Source organism: Callionymus lyra, chromosome 13 (assembly GCF_982586985.1).
Source record: "Callionymus lyra chromosome 13, fCalLyr1.hap1.1, whole genome shotgun sequence".
NCBI classification, from domain to species: Eukaryota; Metazoa; Chordata; class Actinopteri; order Syngnathiformes; family Callionymidae; genus Callionymus; species Callionymus lyra.
The window spans coordinates 10,815,018-10,838,399 of NC_141830.1; the positions used below are offsets into that span (position 1 = coordinate 10,815,018).

The following is a 23,382-nucleotide window of genomic DNA, read 5'->3' on the forward strand; positions in this document are numbered from 1 at the left end:
TGAGTACTGTTATGATTGATGAAGCTACAAAGAAATGGGGAACAAGAATGGTTTCTTTTGTTGTTTCAATAATTGTACTCAAGTGATGAGAAATAGTTTGGAGCTGCTCATAAAAGTGGCCACAGATGAAGCTCAACACCGCCAGCGTAAATGTTGTCTCCAGATGAGCACTGCATTAGCAACCCCGTTACAGACATGCCAGACGAGTCTTCCTTTCCAAAAGACGTCACATCGTAATCATAACAATACAGAGTCGTGCTAATTCTTTATCAGATATCTTTCATTTTAAAGGACAGCAACCATTTGTGTTCACAACACTTTAAGCTGTTAAAATAGTTAAGGCAAGTAAGTAAGTAACTCATTTTGATTTGTAAAGCCACTTCCAAAGACCAGGGTCACAAAGCGCTTAAACAACCAGACATTACACAATTAAAATTAATAGATATTTAACATACAGCCCCAAGAAAATTAAGAGTAAGCCTGCACAAATAAAAAGGAGGAGTCAGTAGATCCTTCAAACACAGAGGGAGAGGAAGATCGTTCCAAAGCTTAGGAGCAACAGTCTGGAAGGATTTCTCTCCTCTGGTCCTGAACCGTGTTAAGGAACCATCAGTAGATTCTGATCCACAGACCTCAGAGCCCGAGCTGGGGTGTAAGGCTGGATCAGATCAGTGATGTAAGGAGGAGTCTGACCATGAATAGATCTGAAAGTAAGAACCAGAATTTTAAAGTTGATCCTGAAAGAAACTGGAAGTCAGTGAAGAGTTTTAAGGATCTGAGAAATGTGAGTTCTTCTACTAAAGCGGGTCAGAATTCTCACTGCAGAGTATTTGTTTTTTGACTTTGGAGCAAAAATTAAGACGATGACAACTGAGCACCAGTTGCTACATTAAAATGAACAAACATTTTTGTCTATAAAAAAGAACATGTTACTCCGAAAACAATTCCAAACCTTAGTAGACAAGTAAAAATTTTGGATTTTTTTCTTTTCTTTTGTCACATTTCTACTGCGTTTATCTTGCTCACTTTTTACCGTAACATAAATATCATCCATTATGTCACATATCAACTAGTCTTTCACACTGGAGGTTGTGTCGTAACCAAAATTTGAACAAACGGTTCACTCTCATGTCTTTGAGTTGTTTTTTCATCATGTTAATAAGTTGGATAAAAAGTAATGAATACGTTTGAAATAAATATGTTACTTTCATCGCGTAAACTGCTAGAAATTATAGCGTTAAAATCGTCAGAGTGAGCCATCATCATATTTGAGGATCGTTTAGTTTCTTAGTAGTCGTTGATAGTTGACAGTTTTTAACATACTGTATTTATTCTGGCGTTCTAACTTCGTAGTAGAATCAAAAACTGACTTAATGTGTACCAACCTCTGGGAATGTTCGTCTTTGTAAGTATTTATCTGTTGAAGGAAACTACTTCCTGTTCGTTACGTATTCTCAACGCTATATATTCTTGTATTAGTTTCAATAATTTATCAATACAAGGAACATCAAGTAACATAAAGAAAATAGAGATTTGTGTCTGGAGGTCAGGTCACCACACTAGTCACTTGTTGAGAGGACAAAACATTCAAGGTCACAATGGGGTCAACGACGCCGGGATGTTCTGGTAACGCTGCTCAGCACTTCCACTTTTTTTTAAGTTGGAAGTTTGGGCTCACCATGTGAATTATTGTTTCTAAACTGTCAGGATATCTGGACAATCGTTTCAGTCCAATTTTACTTTTATTATTATTTTATTTTCAATGGAAAAACCATGCTACACTTATTTAATGTCCTTTTTATGAGGAGATTTAGAAAGTCTTTGGTCAATCTGACTGTAGGATTATCATTATTTAAATACTCTTGTGTCCTCCTGGCATGTGACACTACAAGAAGTATAGAAATCAAGGACTTTTTCGCTGTATTCTTCAAGCTTGATGAGAAACGAGGTGCCTCTAGGATCAACTGTTGGACCCTTGTAGTTCACTTCAACGGAAATCCTATGAAACCTTAACAAACGTTCCATGAAATCCTAAAGATTTAATAAAACTGTCCTGCATTCCGCACTTCCTGGGAGGGACTCTGGAGGTCGGGCGGGTTGAGGCCTCAGTCAGTCCGGAGAGGGAATAAATCCATCTCCTTGGATAAAAGCAGCTGGCCCGGCCGACGCTCGGTTAAGTTTTATAGTCAGATATGCACAGATGATTAGGCCAGCTGTGAAGTGTCGTATAATTCTAAACAAACCCTGCAGGAGCTGAACCCTCAACCCCCGGACACATGTGGGTTGCAAGTCTTGCGCTCTTATTCATGCACTTAAATATGTGCAAACATTACACACACAGACATTTATACAAGGCCCCTGACGTCACCGTCTCCGACGAGAACCGCACAGATGCGAATCAGCAGCAATCACGATCCGCGGCCACATCTGAAAGTGTCTCCGGCATCAGTTGAAAGGGAAGTGGGAATGAAGGATGTGAAACTCAGCAGCGCTTTCTATAAATCACCTGTTTTCCTCTCCTATATGGTCGCCACGGTGACGAGAATGCAGTTCCCTCAGTATCCACCGTCGAGCTCCGTGTTTATTTTGAAACACAAACAAGACTCATTTATTCCACGGCTCCTGCCCTCACCTCCCAGAACAAGGAGACGAACTCGACGATCCATCAGTGTTGACGCCACACGGTCGCACAACACTCGCGCTGATAGCGAGGGCGAGAAGAATGATGGCTTCGTAGGTGGTCCACAGCTCACTTGAAAACTGTTTTTAAAATAAGATTTAATAATTTTATCTGTTGAATTTAGAATTATATTTTTATACTCTATTATTTAACCATTTTTAAATTATGTTTTATTAGTGTTTTTTCTCCAATTGTGTGTTATAAATCACTAGCTGAAGTACCTGGTGTCACCCAGGATTTTAACAAGGTACAAAACTGCGAAAAATCTGAAAAATGACACGAAAGCTGCTAAGGTTTGAGGACTTGCAACTTTTAAAAGGCTGTAACTTTTCAAATATTCTAGTTCAAAACCTTCCTTGGACAAAGACGAAGAAAATATATTCACGCTATTGTAGCATACCATTTATAAAAATAGATTTTGTCAAAATTCAATCAAATATTTTGTTTACTTTATAAAAAAAAAAGTCCATTATGTTGTCATTTTTCTTGTGTTCAAAATGCTAACTTCATTTATATTTCTAAATATTCAGATAGAAACGGACAAGAAGATTTACTTTTTGATCCCACTACTTCCTGTCGTATAATTTAGCTTAGCCTAGATTAGCCTGCGCAACCTAGCTTGCGTTAGCCTAGCAATTCTCCTCCGAAACAGTTTGAATTTTTTGTGTCAGTCACTTCTTTAACAAATAGGTTTTGATACCAATCTACTGGAAAGACATTATCTCCGACATAGTTCCACATCTGGAACGTTCATCGTCAGCGGCCGAAGATAGCGAAACGATTTCGACAGAACGCATTGAAGTCGCAGTGAAGCGGCAAAAAACCCTCTTGGGGGCAACAGAAAGGTCACTTTTAAATAATACGCCTGACTTTGACTTGTTCCCCATCAAACGGGGCCTGCGAGCCACGATAAGGAGCAGAAAGAGGAAACGTGGAAACCTCAGGCTAAACTTCACTTTTATCTCCCGAGAGGACGTCCAGGTGACCTCGGTTGCATCATAACTCAAGTTTGGCTGCGGCTGTTGTCGTTTTAATGTGTTTATAATTGTGTAGTCGAAACCATCAATTCTTACCGCACGAGATGATATTTGCATTACTGGAAGAATAAACAATAATCTTGGTGCTGCTAACTTAAACACAGCAGCCGCTCTGTCATTTGCAGCCACATAATGTTCCTGCGATCTGATGCGGCGACCAAACGTGCCATTATTTTGAAATCCTGGTTTTACTGAGAGATGAGTAGAATGTTGCTGCTGATGAATGGTCGCGCTAAATGAAAGTGTGGTATTCTCTCTTCTTATCCACTTGAAAGGGTTTTATTTTGAGATTTATTTATTGCGGGCTTTCTTTCAATAAAGTGTTAAATCGTTTTTTTTCTGTGTGTTTTATTTGTTTTCTTTATTTTTTATACCATTAATTATTATTTAAGGAAAACTATTTTTTATTCTATTTGTCCATGAAGTATATTTTCCAGGAATTCATTTTAAAATTTGTATTTATTTTTGGAAAACTTCCCTTTATAATTAAATGTATTATTTAATTTTAAGTATTATTTTAGTGTTCATTTAAAGTATATCAGTATGTAATATTGTAATTAGTTTATAATTGAATAATTGAATTAAATTATTTCTATATTACATTTTTTATTATTATTAAATGATTTTAAAAATGTTTTTTTTTTACACATAGAGTTTGATAATCCCAATAATCCACAAATAAATGTTCTAAATTCCATATTTTTGAAATCGTAGCCTTTTAAATTCAATATAAAAATGTTGGGCTAAAAGTGCCATCAGGAAATACCAATTGAATACCGAGCTACTTGAACTAACTTTCAGCCAATCATGGTGGAGCTAAAACTGCATTTCAAAGTTGAAAAAAGGAAGTATAAAATTAAATATTCAATAAAGAAAATGAGTCATGGGATTTAGTCTGGGAAATGTACAGGAACTTGTCATCTTTGTGGTGCTTATGTGTTTTATTATGTTTTATGTAGAATGTTTAAATGATTTGTTTCTATTGTTTTTTCTTAAGCCAATCTAAATGTGCATTTCTTTAAATTATTATTATTATTGTAATTTGTTCATTTTATTATCTTCCATGTTGTGGTTGTGCATGTGTTTGGATCTAATTTAGTATGTATGCATTTATTTAAAAAAATAAATAATATCAATAATATAATATCAATTTAATAATGTATTTTCCGCAACTTTTAAAAATTAAAAATAAAGATTTCCAAGATTTTTCCTTTTTTAAACAGTGTTTTTTGCAGAATCAGTGGCTGCCAGATACATTTTTCACTGATTTAATAGACTTTTAAAATAATTCAATGAGTAATAAAAATGTGTTTTTTTTTTTTTTTTTCAGAATCAGTGGCTGCAGAATACCTTTAGCTCCACTAATTCTAAAGATTTTTTGTTTATATTATGTATATTTTTTCAAGTATAATGTAATACAATAAACGCAGAAATACTTCAGGAAGTAATAAAAATGTGTTTTTAAATATTGTAAAACTAAAATATTACATTCTCTCAATTGTTAAAAATAACAAAATATGTTAAATACTCAATTTAGGGAGACAAAATTGCAATTGTTTTCAGAAACCAAGACGTTTCCAGGATAAACACTGACGTCCAAAGCCTGCTGCTGCAGAATATTTAATTTGTGACTTTGACAAATGGGTCTCGGGACCGGCTCCAGCTGCAGCATGTTCACCGGGGGCGCCTCGTACAGAAGCTGTCGCCACATTTCCAAAAAAGCCACATTATTGAGAGTTTTTCTAACATGGTTGCAGTTTCCAAGATTCAGAACTCGACAGAAAAAAAAAAAGAGTTAAATTTAAAGATGTGTTTCTCTTGGACGCTGCTCTGCTATAAACCAAGGGAGACATTTTCATGCTCCACATTTTTCATGGTTTCTCTCCTTGTCCCCTCCCTTCCTCTCGCTCCACCTTGGCTCCTCTGGTACCTTCGGCTCGGGAACCGTGAGGGAGGGCGGCGGGGTCTGAGCCTGGACCTCCCTTTCCCGCTCTGTCCTTGGATGGCTCCGACCGATGTCCCACCTGAAGGCCTCTCTTTCACCAAGCCTTCAACCCAACTGCTCCGGCTTCATGTGAAGGAACCGTTTTATTGCCGGCTGCAGACTGTTGTCATAAGTGTGGTGCAGGCTGTAATTTGTGAAGAGGTTTTGCTATTAATTAGAACCCGAGAAATGGCGGCGGTTCAACCGCGGCCTTGTTTTCACAGAAGTCCACCCGTGTTTCGTCCACACCGCTGTGCTTTTTGCTCTGTTTAGAAGCAGAATCTTAAAGAGCCCAAAGAAACAGATCAGTTTGAGATCTGGAGTCTGATGCTAGGTGGCTAACGCTAACAGGTGATTGGAGAAGATGGTATAGAGATGTCGTCGAAGAGAAGGCGGGTTGACTTGAGGCATCTGGCTACTCAACTAGTTTCTTTCCAGAGTCTAAAACCACATGATCGGTGAAACCGCCGCCCATTTCTTCACTCAGTGGAACTATTATTTTGACCAGGATCTCTAAACAACTTTTCCCCGCTAGGAGAGTCTGGATTTGTAAACAACTGGACACATTGGAAAATTGGCAATTGGTGAACTAGAGAGAAGTCATTGCAATGACCTATTTCTGCCATTAGGAGGAGCCAAAGACGATCTTTTTAACCGTACACCTTGCTGCTTTAAGAAAGCTTTATATAAACAGCTATTTTATTTTATTATTTTTTCATCTGAACATAATTTCACAGCAGAATGACTGTACCTAGCACCGACACTTACTAAAGTATCTTAACTAAGGTCTGATAATGGTTCACTTAAATAACCTTATTGTCCTGTTATGCTTTTATTTTGGTTTTAATTTGTAGTGAACTTCCTGTTCATCCCTCTCTTGCCTAGTGATCCTTCAAAAGGCGTTAAAAAGTAGTAGAAGAAGAAGCTGTGGATTCATTTCCTGTAAGCGTGTAGTGAAAGTGTTTGATTTGAGACGGTACTACATGTCGAAATTTGCGCACAGGCCAAGTACATGCACTTTCTTAATGTGTACTGTAAACCAGTGCACTCGGAGAAGTGTGAACTACAGTGAACTACTGTGTTTGGACTTTGTTTTTGGCCTTTTTCGTCCGCAAAGGTCAAAATGGCCGAAAAATGTTTGTGCCCTTAGCTACATCTAGTACAATAGGCTAGTTTTGTTTGTCGAAACAACACAACAACCGTAATAACAAAATAAAACGGAACTTAAAAACTAGTTTCAATTGGCAAAGTGCTGTCAAGTATCAGCGTTAAAAAGTAGTAGAAGAAGAAGCTCTCGGTAAATGTGTAGTGAGAGTGTTTGATTTGAGACAGTACTACCCTGGTAAAATGTGCGCACTGGGCAAGTAAGTGCACTTTCTAACAGTGTACTGTAAAGCCGTGCGCGATTTGAGACACAACATGATTCGTTTTTTGCCTTTTTAGCTGTTAGCATCTGCTACGTCGTTTTTCGTCTTGATAGGCTGGAAAATTATGCTAACCCCCTTACAATGCCTTTGCTTTTTTTTTTTAAGTACTTCAGCTTGAAATTTAATGAATGAAAAAATGTTTTTAAAGTACATTTTGAACACATTAGCTGCTAATTCCATGTGTAACTTTCCAGACGTAGAAAACATGTCCATGTTCTTAATAAAAATGACTAAAAAGTGTTTTTATGAACGATGACGTTGAAACATGAATCACCCTTTCAAATGAATTTTCGCCCCCAAGTTTCTGGGACCGACTCCAGCGACGCACAAGCCAGTTAAAGGAATAAGCAGATGATTATGAATTAATGGAAGATGTCCTGATGGTGCGTTCGGGGACCACGTAGTTTCCATTCGTCGGATTTTATTTCCAGTGAATTAGACGTCTCCGAAAAGCAACAAACTCCCGCTACGCAGCTGAAGGAGAAAAAGCGAGTTTTTGTTTGGAACGGAGACATAAATAAAAGACTCAATTCTGTTTATTCCGCTGAATTGGATTTAAATGACAGGGGCAGCTGGAAACGTTTTGGCCCGCCATCAAATCGAAGGTCCAAAACCGTGTAATAATATTTTGCTAGTCTCAAGAGGAAGCCATCTCTCATGCTGATGATTCGAGGCGCATTTAGGGAACGAAGAGCAGCTCTCGCTCGTAAATCAGCGTTTGATGGAACAAACATACCTCCGAAGGAAGAGAGTGGCGGCCAGAGTCGCTCACTTCTGGTTACAATGATTAAATAAAACGCTCCATTGCTCACGGACACACTGGGCTGTAAATTGCGACGCTGGTAGGATTTAAATTGACACGTCTGAGCGCAGAAGGAGAAGTGAAACCTGAATGTTGAGTTACAGGGAGATAATGTAAGCTGAGCACGAGCGTAAAGAAGCGTGAAAGTGACGCGTCGTTATGTTGTACTACTTTTATTGTTTCACTCATTGACATCTTTTTTTTTCGTTTCAGAATTGAAAAATGAATTCATGAACAAAATAATTTTTGGTTTCCAGAAAATCTACTGTGGAAACTTAACTTTATTATAAATCAACTGATCAATTATGGGTTTTTATCATAAATTCAAATTAGGTATAAATAATATTTAAATAAGTAGGTGAATACTAATCAAACATTATAATACAACTGTATATACTGTATATATTGTGTATATGTTTGCGTGTATAAACGTGTATGTATATTGTGTATGTGGATATACGTGTATATATATTGTGTGCGTGGATATACGTGTATATATATTGTGTACTTGTATATATATTGTGTACATGTATGTACGTATATATTTGTATTGTGTATGTTTATATACGTGTGTATGTATTGTGTACTTGTATATATATTGTGTACATGTATGTACATACTGTATATATTTGTATTGTGTATGTTTATATACATGTGTATGTATTGTGTATGTTTATATACATGTGTATGTATTGTGTATGTTTATATACGTGTGTATGTATTGTGTATGTTTATATACATGTGTATGTATTGTGTATGTTTATATACATGTGTATGTATTGTGTATGTTTATATACATGTGTATGTATTGTGTATGTTTATATACGTGTGTATGTATTGTGTATGTTTATATACATGTTTATGTATTGTGTATATACATGTGTTTATATACATGTGTATGTATTGTGTATGTTTATATACGTGTGTATGTATTGTGTATGTTTATATACGTGTGTATGTATTGTGTATGTTTATATACGTGTGTATGTATTGTGTACAAATATATGTACGGGATCTTTTTAAGAGCAGCTAAAAAAATGTTAAATAATTATTTTGTACGGAGAAATCGTAATTAGTCATCTATCTGTTGACATCTGGCTTGTCCACTTCCTTCTTAATAGTTTTAGCAAATGAATATTCATTAATTATGTATATTAATGGTCATATGAGCTCTTAATCATCGCGCTGTATCAACTGGTGGAAATAGAGCTGAGCCAAAAGAAAAGGCTCTACACAACCACAATTTCAGCAGTTTGATAGATTTTCCTTTATTAGTCCCACAGGGGGAAATATTAGTCGTCTAGTTAAGTGTTAAACTCAATCACACAGTGGCCCAAACCTTTTTTCGCGGGACAAAAAAAGTCTTTATTCACAGAAAAGTTGAGTTTTCATATTGTTTTATTTCATTCTTTCAGAAAAGGGAAGATTTAATGACTCACTCTCATGTTTCAAATGTTGAAGTCTTTCTCTCCAAGATGCAGTAAGTCCCTCATCATGACCATGTTTTTAACTTATTCCTTTATAAAGTTCTCCCCCGTCTGAAATCTGGGCGAACGAGAGGTTACGAGAGCGGAGTTTATTATGATTTTTTTTTTTTAATATTCAAATTTTTTTCCTTAAGTCTCTGAGACCATTTTTAATCCGACCTTTATGGCTGTGATGTCAACACCAGTGAATGACTAACTTACTTTGTGGTCAGTTTTATTTCATTCCACTAATGAACCTCAAATCCTCGAAGACGTCAGAGGATTCAGCCCCCCCGCCCTCCTTCTCTTCCTTTCACGGAGGTCATTTGTTTGACTTTTTCAAAGGCCTAAATGTAGGCAAATGTGCAGAGCTGCTTTGTTTTATGGGTCGCTCCAACTCAAGTTGCCAAGGGGAGGTGAAGGGAGGGGGTGGGTGGGTATATATGGGACAGCTTTAATGGAGTCTGACATTAAATACAGGCCAGATGGACTTTCTCCTGTCCGGCTCATAAAAGTGGCAGGACAGTTCACAAATCAAGACTTCGCAGGATTTCCTTCAGCGCTCGCATCGCTATCAGAAGATGTTTCGCTTGAGCGTCGATGGGTTGTTGATCGAGGGGCGCACAGCTGCGGGTTACACAGTAACATGTTGTCGGCAGGTAGAAGCAGGAAGTCGGAGGGAAGTGAAATTCAAGATGGAGAGGATACATCGCGGCGCTCTCCAGGGAGTTGTGGCTCGTTCTTTTCGTCCCTAGAAAGTGGGGCTCGCGCTCGTGTTGGGGGTCAGTAAGATAATCCTGAAATAAACACTCGCTGCATCACAATCAAGATCAGCACCAACACCAACAGTTTCATCTGATACACTTTATGTTCTTAAACTTTACTGGTTTCAAACTCTGGGCAGGACCGGTCTTACCATTGGGACATGTAAGGTTATCTACTGTAACCATGGTTCTATGAACATTGCGAAGTCATCAAACCAAGCTTCACTATTGGTTAAAGTGCTCACGGGTAGAACACCATAAACAAGCAAATAAATAAAATTTATTATGGATTTATTAAATTGTCACAATTAAATAAATTACGAGAAATATTAATTAAATTTGCTCAATATGCAATAAAACATGGTTGAAAACAAAATACTTTTCATAAACTTCTGATTAATTAAATGCTCAAACACAAAATATTAAACATTGTGGTCTGTTGTGCAAAATACCTTAATCTAGAAACATTATTCAATCGTTTCTAAAAACCTGTTTAACAAGATTAGATGGTGATATGTCAATCACACTGATACGATCTAAAAAGAGGGGCGGGGCTAAACTTCGGAATTCATAATGTAAGTAATTGATATTGTCCCCTATATCTCCTTCAAACAAATATAGTGAGATAATAGACAATAAGCCTTTTAATTTGTATTTTCTGAGGGAAATTAATTGTAATTAATTAGTAGTGGAATATTGAATTAAACACGTGTATCAGGGAGGGTAAGAACTCGATGACATTTAAGATATTTTATCATTTATAATATAGAGTTAAAGTTAAATAAAACTTGAGTAGAAATTAAGTAGAAATAAAAACAAGCTTCAAATAAAAGAAAAATTAAGACTAAAATAAATTATATAAATATAAATTATAGGATAGGCATTTGTTTACATTTATCATTCTAATGAAATGATTTTTATAAAAAAAATACACCAGTGTTAAATATAAATAAATGCGTGTTTGCGGTACAATTACCTAAATAGTATTTTTTTAAAAACTAGCCAACAAACCCTGAACATTTCTCGAATCAGTTTTCAATTCTGTCATGAACGAGTTCAGTTTATTTATAATTTCTTGTCAGATATGTGGTTTGTGTTTTTATTTCATTACGTTTATTGACCTAATAATAAGACATTCACTGTTTATCTCGGTGTAAAGTCGCTCAAAGTGCGTTTCACAGTGACTCAGATCATCTCCATACGCAACAAAAACAGAAGCTATCGTCGAGTTCTGGTCATCATGATGGCAGAGGTTGTGAAATAGAATTACAACATGTTCACGTTGATGTAAAGGCTGCAGTGGAGGAGGACGTTTGATAAGCATGGAACCATAAATGCCTCATGAAGGTATGAAGCTGCTGGAAACTGTAAATTCACTGCGAGGCGGAAAAGCTGCACAAACTTTTTAAAACTTTTTTCATATGGTCAGGTAGAGGTTGTGGAACGTTTAAATGAAGTTTGTGTGTTAGTTTTAACAAGAATCCATAATAATTTACTTGAAACGTTTAATTTATTATTTAAGGGTGAACATGACCTTTTTGTTTATATAAATAAATGTATTTTTAAGATTTATCCACGAACCTTAAAACAAGACATAAAGTGTAAATATTCAAAAAAACTATTACATTTAAATCTAAATTGTCATAAATGATATTTTAACATTTAAGAGCGTGATGTCAAATAAAACCTAAATCAATATGACATCGTAATAAATTTGAAAGTGGGAAGATCCACATAAAAAACTGAGAATCTAATATTTTTTCTTTTTATATTATATATATTATGCTTTTTTTTAAATGTAAAAATAAAAACATGTATTTATTTTCCCTACTTCGTTCATGTATAAATATTTGAATCTATATATATATATATACATTTTTACTATCTTTTTTTTTTTAATAAGCATTGATCGTAAGTGCATTTACGACTATACGCTAATATTAAAATGTTAAACATTAAATTAATTTACACCCGTGAACAAATCTAATAAAGCTATAATATCGAACTTGTTTAAGCATTTTGTATAAATAAGTAAAAAAAAAACTCCGTAGACTAAATGATTAAAGAAGCGCTACAAATCCATTCAAATAAAGAAAACTTTATTTACACAGAACCAAACCATTATTCAATAAATACAACTTCCGGGAAAAGGAAATAATGAAAATATATCTGACACGCGATTTAAATAATCGTCTCTTCAGGTGATCGTTTGTCCGAATGAAAGTCCGTTTCACCTTCACTATACGAGCACCGGGGAGGAGGCCGGCGTGTCGCTAATCGAGGCCGCTGCCGGTGCGCTGCTCCCGGCTGCGCTGCTGCTGATGATCACGCTGGTTTTATGGAGCTCGGAAACGTCCAAATGTCCGGAGCCGGTCTCGTCTGGACCGTCGTCGGATTCGCACTCGCTTCTGTCCTCGCTTTCACACTCGGACTCCGCCGGATCTTTGGGGTCCCTGGTGGACTCTGGGTTCTGGTCCGACTGGTCCTTGTCCTTCTGGGCCTGGGCCTCCTTGGAGTGTCGCCACTTCATGCGCCGGTTCTGGAACCAAACCTTGACCTGCAGACACCAAGAGCGTCAGAACCGCGAATAAACACAAAATAAACGAACATTTGAAAGCGAATATTTACAGAAAAATATTGGCCTCTAAGGTTTTACTTAATAATATAAGATGTTCTGACACATTTGAAATTAATAAATTAAAATAAAAACACGAAAAAAGGATCAAAATGTTCATAAAATAATCCACATTGGTTATAAACCTTATTTTCCTTCTAAACAACTATATTTAAATACGTCTCTAATGTATAACTTTTCAACAAATAAATAGTATATGAAATATCACATTTAAATTATTTTTATATTTTCAACTTGACTTCCATGTTATTTTCAAACCGAATTTTGTAATTAAAATGTAGATTTGTAATTAAATACAGCAAATAGCATACAATAAATAATAAAAAAGTACAATCATGGATATAAAGTGTGATACTTTATATTGCAAAAGTGAAGCACGTTTGCATCCTCACTTTTTAGATGCTGTGGTTTGTGGGGAAAAGAGAAAACCTCACAATATTAACTAGAAAATTGGGTTTTAAACAACAATGTCGAGTTCATGTTTAGACCATTAAATGCTACGACTTTTATTTGACCACATCTGAGAAGAAAAAGCTTCTTACAATGACATTTCTTCTAAAAAACACTCCACACGTGTGAATAACTTGCTTATTAACAGCTGGATTTATTTGTTGGAGTAACATTTGTATCTTCCACGATAGAATGGAGGTTTGAACACATGTTCACTGTCATGCAGTTGTTTAGAAGGAGGTGTCAGAGCGAGGAGCTGCTTCGGTGCCTCGCTCCAGTAGACGTGCAAAGACGGTGAACTCACAACATTTTCATTCCTCGACTCTTCAGGAAGTGAACCATTAACCCTCCGTTCTCTGAACCTGACTCATCAAGGATTGTCATCCCAAGGAGGCCGTGGAAGTTTTTCTGTTACAATTATGGTTCATGTTTCACTTTAATTTTTTTGGACCTGGTTTTGTTTTCACCGTCAAAGTGTTCAAAACATTAAAAAGAACATATTTGTCGGAATAGATTAAAAAAAAAGTCACAATAAAGATAAATATATGTTTTAATATTACATTAAATGCAACATTTTAACAAAATGGATCATGAATATTGTTTAATTAAATTGAATGTATTTTGATTTCTTTTGATTGTATTCATATTCATATTTAATTTTATGTTGCCACCTCAAAACAATCCAGTGCTGTGTTTACAAAACTCGAAATAAAAGTTTTATTATTCTGAAAAATACATATTTTCTGAACACATTTGATTTTTAACCAACTTTTTAAATAGCACTTTTGCTAATTCTGTTGTTTTTTATTTACTAAAAAAGAGAACATAACTCATACGTGTCTTTGCAAACGTCTTCCACTGGAATTCCCGACTCAAGTTTGTTTCTCACCTGAGCGTCCGTCAGTCCCAACATGGCCGCCAGCTGCTTCCGGTCCGGCTTGGTGACGTACTTCTGGATCTCGAATCTCTTCTCCAGGCCTTTCCTCTGCAGGTTGGAGAAGACGGCTCTGGACCAGGAGCGCTTCCTCTTGTAGGTCTGCGGCATGGTGTCTTTGGTGAGGACGGCGTACGGACCTGCGAGGAGGAGGAGGGTGAGGCTCAGGTGAGTACGCGAGAACAGAGGACGGGGTTTTTCTGTCTAGCCGTCTACCTGGGAAGGAGTCCTGAAACTGATGCTGGCCTGATTGTCTGCTGCTGCTGCCTAGTGAACTCATCATGGACGAGGCGTCGCTCATGCCGGCCTCTATGGTCGAGAAGTACTGAGCGCCGGCCGCCGGCTGAATGAGGTGCAGCCCTGACTGACGACCGGAGCTTACGATGCTGCCGAGATCTGGTGCAAGAGCAAGAGACGGACTTCAGTCAGGACGCTGGCAGAGAGGCTGACCTTTGACCCTCGCTGACAATACAACTCAACCTTCGCTGGCTAAAGTCAACCCTGAGACGTACGTGACTCGTTGGGTGAGAAACCGAAATATAATCTGGATTAAATACATTTATATCAACGATTTATCTGCTTCTTTAATTAACATCTTTAGGTGAAATAAAAGCTTAAATAACTCGCCTTCTTTTTGAGTTTGGCTCCACTTTAAGTGCTTTTAAAAATTTAAATTCTAATCTTCATATTCATTTTTAATTGTAATAAAATGATTAATAATTTTAAGTGTTTAAACTAAACTTTTTGAACCATATTTCTTTCAACATTTATAAATATACTAAAACATATTTATAATAAATATTTGTGATAAATGATCTAAATGTATAAATGAGTAAATATAAATGCACTTGTTTAAAAACAAAAGTTTTAATTTTATGGTACAACATAATGAATTTGAAATTGCTTAAATAAAGTTCTCTGTGCACGAAGACATACTTATATTGTATGGACAGTGTATTTACAAATAAATAAATAAAATGTATTATTGACTGGAATCTTCAGCTCGCTTCTCGTAAACACTTTGACTGACATGGAGATTTATTGCGTCTATAAAATAATACAGTTTTTAGATTTCGAGTTCGCAGCTGTTTGGATAAGATCCCGAACTTTAGAGTAAACTATTTATTGGAAGATTTGTAAACATCTTGAAGCTGAAATAAGATTTGTTGACCCACTTGATGATGCTTTTCTAGTAAATGATGGTTTCACTTATGTATTGTTTTGTTAAATTACAATAACTAAAATGTTCTAGATTATATTTGGCTTAATATTGTCAAAGCGTCTGATGAGTGTTTGTTGGATTAAAGGTTGACTCGTGAATCAAAACTTATTTATTTTCAACTGACTAGTAAACATGGTTTGTGATGAATTTGCTTTGATGTAAACGTTAGGAAAGTCTGCGGTTGTTTAGAGATGTTGAACTTTGACCCTTAGTCGTCGCATGCTTGCTTCAATAACCAGGAAGTTGTGATGGTAATAAATGTATTACGATGATTAATAAACCACATAAAAGAAGGCTTAATAGTAGTATTGTATCTTAAGAAATATTTAATAATTTATACTTGTTATTTATTTACTAATTGACCATCTCGCTTTGTCTAATTGTTTAATGCTGTTGTTTAATGTATTCTTTAATTTTTTTTGTTTTTTTTATTAATGACCTCCATGTTTATGTTTAAAATAACTCCGTATTCCCATCTTATTGCATCTTATATAGTATTATATAAAATATTATACTACAGTCAATCAATCTTCTACAGCGTTCTTTCGTTCTGACCTATTCCAGAATATATTGCCGTATGTCTAGTAATATTTGCGCAACAGGACTAGAAGATAAACAGTGTCTAGATCGAGTAAACAACAGAACACATCCCATAATATCATCTCCTTCTCAACATCTGCGTAAAATCTCTGCTCACCTCTCAGACACGAGCGCTCTTTGCTCTTCGGGTCGAAATCTGACGATAATATCCGATCAATTCCGAACTTGAGGTCTTTGCTGGAGGTCACGGGGACGTGCTGGGAGTTGAAGGCGGGGGTCCTGGAGCCCACCTGCAGTAGTCCGTGCCGGTGGTGGTACGCGGCGGCACCGGGACCGACCCTCGCTCCGCCGAACACCGCCGAGTCCGGGGCCACGGGCGAGGGGCGCAGCGGGGACCCCGGCACCCGGTGGTGGTGCGCCATGTGGACCATGAGGGTGGGCGACCCCGGGAGGTTCTCCGCGTCTCCCGCCTGCAGGATGTCCGCGATGCAAAAGGAGGGTTTCTTCATGGAGTCCACGGAGAAGCCCGCGGAGCAGTACGCGGACCACAGGCTGAAGTTGGAGGCGTAAAACGGGCTGAGTCCGGTCGTGTACATCCCGGAGGTTCGAGTGGGTCTTAAGTCGTTCTGGACATGAACTAAGATGAGCTGGAACCTCCTCTCCCCACCGTGTGTGTTTTCCTGACTATGTGTGTGTGTAAAGGAGAAAGCAGTGTGTGTGTGTGTGAACTCTCAAACTACACACTTCCATCTGGACTGCGATTGGCTGACGTGTAAGCCAATGAGCGTTCGCGATTCATCCTCCATCACCATCAACACACACACCCAAATAGTCCACTTGTGGTTATAATATTTTATTTCAATAATTATAGTTGAATTATAGAACTAACTTCCGTTTGATTTTGTGTTTACTAAATATACATTTTAATTTAAATATCAGGGTTTTTATTAGCCAGAAGTAGCTTAGGAAGTAACTCATCACCGTCAAAAACTATTAAATAAATATAACCTAATATTAACGTTGATAATAAAATCAAATATTCTCACTGATGATAATATTTAGAATCGTCTGTTCAATTTTCGAGTTTTAAAGCGGGAAATAAGGCCTACAGCAGGTTAGCGTTGAATCATATTGGAATAGAAAATAAATCCTTATATTTTAAGGATTAAATGGAATTTAAATTATTTAACTGCGTTTTAATATAATCACCGATCAAAGACCCAACGAACTGTATTCATCCTACGCCTTACAACGTGATGCTGGAGACTTTCCCAGCTACCTAGGGTGAGGAGCGGGAGACACCCTGGGCACCAGTTGACCCGCAAATTCGGACCAGTGCGTGGAATTTTGCGTCAATTTTCCAAACTTTTATAGCATTGACTATATTTTATCGAGCGGCACAAATCAAGTCTTGTTTGAAACAATCGAGAGATAAAAATAAAAACGCCATTAAAGGTGGAGACGATAACAGGGAGTCGCTGCTAATAATAATCTCCTTCTATGAGTTTCCTGTTATTGATGGACTGGGCTTCGTGTTAAATGAGCGGATCTTCCTGCGAGATTTCTTCCCAAAATAGAAGATGTTTAAGTATTTTAGGATGCGACACAAATCCTTATTTCTTCCGGAGCAGCGGGGGTAAAGGTGGAGGGGGCTCTATAATGACTGTTAGAACTTCCCTTTTTCAATATTTGTGCAACTTTATCTCGACCTGCAAGTTGCATCATGACGCAAATCCGCCGCCAGGCTCATAATAAACAGAGGAAATCTAACACACAAACACGCACGCACGCACGCACGTATCTCAAGAATAATTCAAAAACACAATCAGCTAACATTTATGTTTTCACTAAAGTGTAAATGTTGTTACTTGTACTTAAAGGATGTTTAATTTTTAATTATTATTGTCTAAAGCATCATCTTTTATACGTTTTTAGAAGTAAAGAACATATTCATTTCCAACGATGAAATTATAATTAAAAAAAATACATTTAAAAAATAAAATGCACCAGTTTTATTTAAAATAAATAGATAAGGGCATTTATAAGTACCACATAACTGAATAATAATAATAATAATTAAGGGATTTAAAAACATTTTGGGGAATTAAATACGTGTACACAGAGTTTTTAAGCCATTTCAGGTTGATTAAATAATATTAATATCAGTATGGAAGGCATTGCCCCCTTAAATTCCATTCAAAGTATAAGAAAAAAAAACACTAATAAAAATAAATTAATAAATGAATACATTGAAAATCTGTTGATGAAAGTCAATTAATGAACAATATAAATATTACGCACTTGGGAAGTCAAAGCAGAACGATGAATGAGTTTCCATTCTTTAACAACAAAGATATATTTATTTTTGTTATTGTTTTATTTATTTTTTACGCCTTGCTCTGTTCTGGAACAATGGCCTCTGAAGTCTGTCTCGACTCATCCAACCCGTGACCCCGACTGCCTCCTATCATGCTGTTTTTTTTTTTTCGAACCGACGCTCTTCCAGGTTTAAAATTAGACAGAGGTCTCCTCCAGCGTTCGTCCTTCACAGAGCAGTCAAAACAATCCAGGGAAGAGGAAGTGGCAGCCTCTTGTTTAGGTGCTTCAGCTGCAGACCTCAGATCAGCCGCACTGATCGGTTTCACTCTTTGTTCAGCCATCGACTCGCGGAAAGTTCAACTTCTCAATCCTCAATGGCGCAGGATAAATACGAGCTTTTCCTGCTGGTTTGTCCGTCCATTAAGGCTTCATCCATCCATCCATTGTTAAGCTTCTCCATTCATCTGTTATTGGTGGGTAAACCCATCATCCCTGTATCCATTCAGTAATGATCCATCTATGGATCCATCCATCCAAAGTAGGCCACTTTATTTGTTCATCTGACAATTAATGTGGCCATCTTTGAGTATAGGTACGAGTCTATATAAGGGTCTAAGTCCAATTATAGTGGTTTTTTTTAGCCTTTTTTTCAAAGTGAAAGTTTTTATTTTCCTATGATCATCTACGTATTCCTCCCGGTAACAGATTCATCACATTTTGAGGCAAACAACCTGAAACTCTTTTTCTAGGGAGGTTGATATGTGAGATTTAAACCTCCCGTGAAAGTAAAGTATCCATCCAGAGCTCTGCTGGACGCTATCATTCACCTTTATTTCTCTTTTCGGCAGCTTCTCTGTGGATTTGTGTAAATGATTACAGCTGCTGGTGCCATCGAAGAGCGTCTCCACTTTCACTGTCTGCGCAGAAGAAGAATCCGGCGTTTTCCCCTTTTTTATTTGGAAACGGATTGTAATGTTTAAATAAATCTTTCATTGGTTATACTTTTCCTTTTGACATCGTTTTTATTCACGGCGTCGTTTATTACAGATATAAAAGATATACAAGATATATGCTGGTTTTTGGATGAGGCGCTCCTGCTGTCATGTCATACGAAAGGATTCAGTTGGTTTTTTAGTTATTTTGTGAAAAAAGTAGGTGGATTTATTTAAACCCTGCTCCTCCATCAATACTCCTGAATATGTAGTTCAGTAAACAATGCTGTTCCAGATAATATTTCTCTGCTTAATAATTGTCTATTTTTGTGCTAGCATTTAAACTAACAAGTAACTACAATGCCATGTTGGTGTAGTTTACTATGTTGTTAACAAATAAGACGCTAACGGCGTCATCAATCTTGTTTGGATCATCGAATGTCACATTATTGACCAGTTTTGACAGATTTGATCAAATTTATATCCACGCTTGGGTCCATGCTAACAAACAAAATAGCTTGTTAGCAGCTGCCAACAATAATGAATTCATGCTAAATCCCTCCTTTGCCACATACTTGGTCAATATTAGGGGATTTTACAACAGACAAACTTGTTCAGTTGTTAGCATCTTAGCTAACAGTAATTAGCAATAGATGCTAAATCTTTTCTTATATCTTCACTAGCTCGATCATTGTTTTGTTTTTTGGTATGTTAGCATTTTAGCTACCGACAATAACTAATAGAGGCCATATCCTTAGTTTGATTATCATATGTTTGAAAAATATTGGCTCATTTGACGCAACAAAAACTAACTTTTTTAAGTTAGCAAACAAAATTAGCAATATACGCTTCATTCTATTACACTAGCTCCATGATTGTTGGTTGATTTATCAAACTTAAATCTATGTTCAGATATGTTCAAAATTAATTTGTTAGCATTTAAGCTTCCGAAAAAGTAATAGAAGCTAATTTCTTCGTCACGTTTGATCAATATTGGCGGATTTCACACAACCCAGTCAATGACAGCAGACAAACGTTTTTAGTTGTTAGCGTCTTAGCTAACGGCAATTGGCAATAGATGCTATAGCCTTTGTTCTATTTCACCAGCTCCATCATTGTTAGTTGATTTTTCAAACTTAAATCCATGTTCCCCAACAAAACCGTTTGTTAGCATTTTAGCTACCAACAAAAGGTAGTAAAAGCTAAATTATTCGCTTGATTTTTATGTGTTTGAACAATATTTGCTCATATATTACCACAAAAATACTATTATTATTTAGCTTTTTTTTCTAACAATTAGCAATAGATGCTACATCCTTCATTCAATTGCACTTGCTCCACCATTTGTGGTTGATTTATCCCACTTAAATCCATGTTGTATTAGCAATAGAGTTACCGGCAACAATTAATAGATACTAAATCATTAGTTTGATTATCGCATGTTTGATCAGTATTGGCAGATTTTACGCAACCCAGTCCATGACCACAGACAAACCTTAGCATCTTAGCTAACAGCAATTAGCGATAGATGCTAAATCTCTCATTTTATTTCACTAGCTCCATCATTGTTGGTTGATTGAACTTAAATCCATGTTCCCAAACACAAACAACAAGTAGTTTGTTAGCATTTCAGCTATTGACAATAAGTAATAAAATCTAAATCCCTTGTTTGATTATCACACTTTTGATCAGTATTGTCGGATTTAACGCAACCCAGTCCATGACTACAGACGAACCTTAGCATCTTAGCTAACAGCAATTAGCGATAGATGCTAAGTCCTTCATTTTACTTCACTAGCTCCATCATTGACATCACATGTTTGATCAGTATTGTCGGATGTAACGCAACCCAGTCCATGACCACAGACAAACCTTAGCATCTTAGCTAACAGCAATTAGCGATAGATGCTAAGTCCTTCATTTTACTTCACTAGCTCCATCATTGACATCACATGTTTGATCAGTATTGTCGGATTTAACGCAACCCAGTCCATGACCACAGACAAACCTTAGCGTCTTAGCTAACAGCAATTAGCGATAGATGCTAAGTCCTTCATTTTACTTCACTAGCTCCATCATTGACATCACATGTTTGATCAGTATTGTCGGATTTAACGCAACCCAGTCCATGACCACAGACGAACCTTAGCGTCTTAGCTAACAGCAATTAGCGATAGATGCTAAGTCCTTCATTTTACTTCACTAGCTCCATCATTGACATCACATGTTTGATCAGTATTGTCGGATGTAACGCAACCCAGTCCATGACCACAGACGAACCTTAGCGTCTTAGCTAACAGCAATTAGCGATAGATGCTAAGTCCTTCATTTTACTTCACTAGCTCCATCATTGACATCACATGTTTGATCAGTATTGTCGGATGTAACGCAACCCAGTCCATGAGCACAGGCGAACCTTAGCGTCTTAGCTAACAGCAATTAGCGATAGATGCTAAGTCCTTCATTTTACTTCACTAGCTCCATCATTGACATCACATGTTTGATCAGTATTGTCGGATTTAACGCAACCCAGTCCATGACCACAGACAAACCTTAGCATCTTAGCTAACAGCAATTAGCGATAGATGCTAAGTCCTTCATTTTACTTCACTAGCTCCATCATTGACATCACATGTTTGATCAGTATTGTCGGATGTAACGCAACCCAGTCCATGAGCACAGGCGAACCTTAGCGTCTTAGCTAACAGCAATTAGCGATAGATGCTAAGTCCTTCATTTTACTTCACTAGCTCCATCATTGACATCACATGTTTGATCAGTATTGTCGGATTTAACGCAACCCAGTCCATGACCACAGACAAACCTTAGCATCTTAGCTAACAGCAATTAGCGATAGATGCTAAGTCCTTCATTTTACTTCACTAGCTCCATCATTGACATCACATGTTTGATCAGTATTGTCGGATGTAACGCAACCCAGTCCATGACCACAGACGAACCTTAGCGTCTTAGCTAACAGCAATTAGCGATAGATGCTAAGTCCTTCATTTTACTTCACTAGCTCCATCATTGACATCACATGTTTGATCAGTATTGTCGGATTTAACGCAACCCAGTCCATGACCACAGACGAACCTTAGCGTCTTAGCTAACAGCAATTAGCGATAGATGCTAAGTCCTTCATTTTACTTCACTAGCTCCATCATTGACATTACATGTTTGATCAGTATTGTCGGATGTAACGCAACCCAGTCCATGACCACAGACGAACCTTAGCATCTTAGCTAACAGCAATTAGCGATAGATGCTAAGTCCTTCATTTTACTTCACTAGCTCCATCATTGACATCACATGTTTGATCAGTATTGTCGGATTTAACGCAACCCAGTCCATGACCACAGACAAACCTTAGCATCTTAGCTAACAGCAATTAGCGATAGATGCTAAGTCCTTCATTTTACTTCACTAGCTCCATCATTGACATCACATGTTTGATCAGTATTGTCGGATGTAACGCAACCCAGTCCATGACCACAGACGAACCTTAGCGTCTTAGCTAACAGCAATTAGCGATAGATGCTAAGTCCTTCATTTTACTTCACTAGCTCCATCATTGACATCACATGTTTGATCAGTATTGTCGGATTTAACGCAACCCAGTCCATGACCACAGACGAACCTTAGCGTCTTAGCTAACAGCAATTAGCGATAGATGCTAAGTCCTTCATTTTACTTCACTAGCTCCATCATTGACATTACATGTTTGATCAGTATTGTCGGATGTAACGCAACCCAGTCCATGACCACAGACGAACCTTAGCATCTTAGCTAACAGCAATTAGCGATAGATGCTAAGTCCTTCATTTTACTTCACTAGCTCCATCATTGACATCACATGTTTGATCAGTATTGTCGGATGTAACACAACCCAGTCCATGACCACAGACGAACCTTAGCGTCTTAGCTAACAGCAATTAGCAATAGATGCTAAATCCTTTGTCGTATTTATAGGAACTAGTTTTTGACACTTTGATTTGACGGATTTGTTTCTGGATTACAAGTGAATCATCCTCTAAACGCTGAGTAATGTTCCCGCCCTGGACCGACTGAGAGTTGATCAAACTGACATGTCAAAACAATAGCGAGTCACTCGACAAAAACAAAATCTGCTGTCGACCACCTGAAGCCCGGCGTCCGCCGAGGCCATTGTTGGGGCCTGATTGCTGTCC

General features: G+C 37.1%; 1 protein-coding gene across 2 annotated transcripts; it reads right to left on the bottom strand.

Annotated features, from left to right (window-relative positions):
• Positions 1–12,238: 12,238 nt before the first annotated feature.
• Positions 12,239–16,583, bottom strand: hlx1 (H2.0-like homeo box 1 (Drosophila)). Of its 2 annotated transcripts, XM_087805546.1 has the most exons (4): positions 16,099–16,583; positions 14,396–14,575; positions 14,135–14,319; positions 12,239–12,717 (listed from the first exon to the last, which is right to left on the bottom strand). In XM_087805546.1, exons 1-4 carry the CDS (start codon positions 16,535–16,537, stop codon positions 12,400–12,402), a joined length of 1,122 nt encoding a protein of 373 aa, XP_087661672.1. In that variant the 5' UTR covers positions 16,538–16,583; the 3' UTR covers positions 12,239–12,399. The 2 variants fall into 2 exon arrangements, with proteins under 2 accessions (XP_087661672.1, XP_087661673.1); XM_087805547.1 differs by lacking the exon at positions 14,396–14,575.
• Between the last annotated feature and the right edge of the window lie 6,799 nt (positions 16,584–23,382).